This window comes from Stegastes partitus, unplaced genomic scaffold (assembly GCF_000690725.1).
Source record: "Stegastes partitus isolate 25-593 unplaced genomic scaffold, Stegastes_partitus-1.0.2 Scaffold958, whole genome shotgun sequence".
Classification (NCBI taxonomy): domain Eukaryota; kingdom Metazoa; phylum Chordata; class Actinopteri; family Pomacentridae; genus Stegastes; species Stegastes partitus.
In genome coordinates, this window is record NW_007578689.1 from 60,894 (window position 1) to 63,455 (window position 2,562).

General features: G+C 48.4%; 1 protein-coding gene across 1 annotated transcript in view; it reads left to right on the plus strand.

Moving 5' to 3' along the window:
• nup160 (nucleoporin 160) overlaps positions 1 to 2,562 on the plus strand; it is a 21,087-nt gene that overhangs the window by 2,505 nt on the left and 16,020 nt on the right. The window contains 3 exon segments of the mRNA XM_008294394.1: positions 505 to 727; positions 2,001 to 2,191; positions 2,276 to 2,555. Coding sequence (XP_008292616.1) covers positions 505 to 727; positions 2,001 to 2,191; positions 2,276 to 2,555 — 694 coding nt within the window.

Below are 2,562 nucleotides of genomic sequence, written 5' to 3' on the forward strand. Positions count from 1 at the left end.
TGGAGATATTTTGGCCTAAACTTTGGGTATTTTAACAGTTTTCACTGTTGGGTGAGAGAGGCGGTCTTGGCCGACATGATTTGTGTGATGAAACTGGTCGTAGGAGAACCAAACGTTGACAATAGATTGTCCTTGGGTTGGATAACATTCACTGAACATATGAAAAGATTTGGTTGAATTCTTACAGCAGTAGAGCTTTATACTTCTGAACATTTTTTAGGCAATTTTTGGTCATTTTTGCAAAAACAACAAGGAGGGCTGGTGAAATCCCCCCAGTTTGACCAAATGTCCTTAAACTTAGACTGAAGTAGTTTTGGGTGGATCCCTTTAAACTGGCAAAGTTTCATTGAAATCGGTGAGATGGCTTGTGCCACCCCCGCCTGGTCCTATCGTGGATGCACTCTTAAAACTTTCCTTCATATGAATTTATTGAAGTGAACTGCAGCTCTTTGCTGTCTTGCGACTGTCCTCCTGCAGCTTGTTCTGATGTTTTCTGACCTGCAGGAGCTGGTGACCGAGCTGCACATGCAGTCCATCTTCACCGATGTGGGGAAGCTGAGCCTGCAGGACTCAGCCCACAGCGCCATCATCCCCAGCCAGGTGGGCCAGACGGGGAGTCCGAGCAGCTCCACGGCCTGGCTCAGCTTCCAGGGGGAGGCTCACTATGCTCTGGCTTCACCTGCAGGAGGCATCGTGGTGGTGACGCTGCCGCCGCACGATGCTCCAGGTACGCACCTGGAGTCTGTGTGTTCGCTCCATGCCGCATCCAAGTCACAGAACTTCAGAACACATTCCTCCCTGTTCAAGTCAGTTCATTTCAGTTTTATTTATATAGTGCAGTTTACAGCGCACAGAGCTTAACACAGTCAGGTATAGACCTCAGAATTTAAACAGAGAACCAACCATCCAGAGCAGTCTTTGGACTCCCTCTGAGCAGGTGGTTGGCAAATTGGGGGGGGCCCAGTGCATCATGGGAATTCCCTGGCAGTCTGAAGCTACAGAAGCATCACCAAGGGACAGTTCAGGTGATCCTGAGCAGCTCTAACTATCAGCTTCATCACAGAGGAACGCTTTAATCCTGACCTTAACCTTTTCAACACTACAGCTCGCTATAGTGGCTCCAGTGTATGGCGACTTTCTGTTGCATTCATTTTGATTGTCTGTCCAGGAATCCCTGCTTGTGAACAAGCGATTCACTCATGAATTAATAATCTATTAGAATAATAATAACAGAGATTCCAGGTCATCCAGGCCTTTATGTCCTTCAGACATGTTGGAGTCTGACCAGCTGATTGGTTTCGTTGGCTTCATAGATAAATATAACTGGGTGTCGTCTGTATGACAGTGTAAGTAGTGTCTGCAGTGCTTCCTGATAATACTGCCTAAAGGGAGCATGTACGAGGTAAATAATATAGCTCCTAACATAGAGACCTGTGGAACTCCATAACTAACTCTGGAAGAATCATCATAAATTAATCAGATGCAGCACTGAGGTCCAGCAGAACCAGCATAGAAACTATGCACTGTCTGAGGCTATAAGGAGTTCATCAGTGACCTTCACCAGTGTGTCTCTGTTCTATGATGCTTCTAAATCCTGACTGAAGCTCTTCAGACAAACATTTCTATGCCGATAATCACATAACTGGCTGCAACTACGTTTTCAAGAACTTTACCAATCAAAGGGAGGGTAGATCTGGGCCTATATCTAGAACGCCTGGATCTGGAGCAGGCTTTCTGAGCAGTGGTTTTATTAGCGCTACACTAGACAAAAATATAAACGCAACACTTTTGTTTTTGTTCCCATTTTTCACGAGCTGAACTCAAAGATCTGAGACTTTTTCTATGTTCACTAAAGGCCTGTTTCTCTCAAATACTGTTCACAAATATGTCTAAATCTGTGTCAGTGAGCACCTCTCAGATGAACACGTTCCTCCATGTTCTCTGCATCACAGTAGTAGAACCTCAGATGAACATGTTCCTCCATGTTCTCCTGTCTCCAGGCAGCGTGTCAGTGGTGGAGCTGAAGCGGAGCTCCATGATGAGCCGGTTGTCCGGCTGGATGCCCACAGCGATCCGAGGAGAACAGAGTCCGGCCGACCTGGTGCTCAGTCTGGCGGTCAGGGAGCTGGAGGAAGACTCCTTCATCTTCGCCCTCTGTCAGGATCACAGGCTGCGCATGTGGTCGCTCAGGGTGGGACTGCTCTTACCTGTCCATGGTGCACACACCTGTATCTACCTGTACAGTGTTGGAGGCTGACGTGTTGTCTTTCTTTAGGAGCAGGCCTGCCTGCTGGAGACCGACATGTTGGAGTATATGCCGGCCTGTAAAGGTGTTCGCCGTCTGTCCGGTCAGGGCCACCGCCTCAGGCTCGCCTTTTCCACCACCACTGGCCTCTGCCTTGGAGTTTACCTGGCCGTACCTCAACGTGGGCAGTTCACCGTCCTGCAGCTGGTTGCCACCGACAACAACCGCTACAGCCTGGAGCACATCTCCTCCCTGCTGAGCACACAGGTAACTGCAGTCATACAGGTAGCTACACCTGTACAGGTAACTGCAGCCAT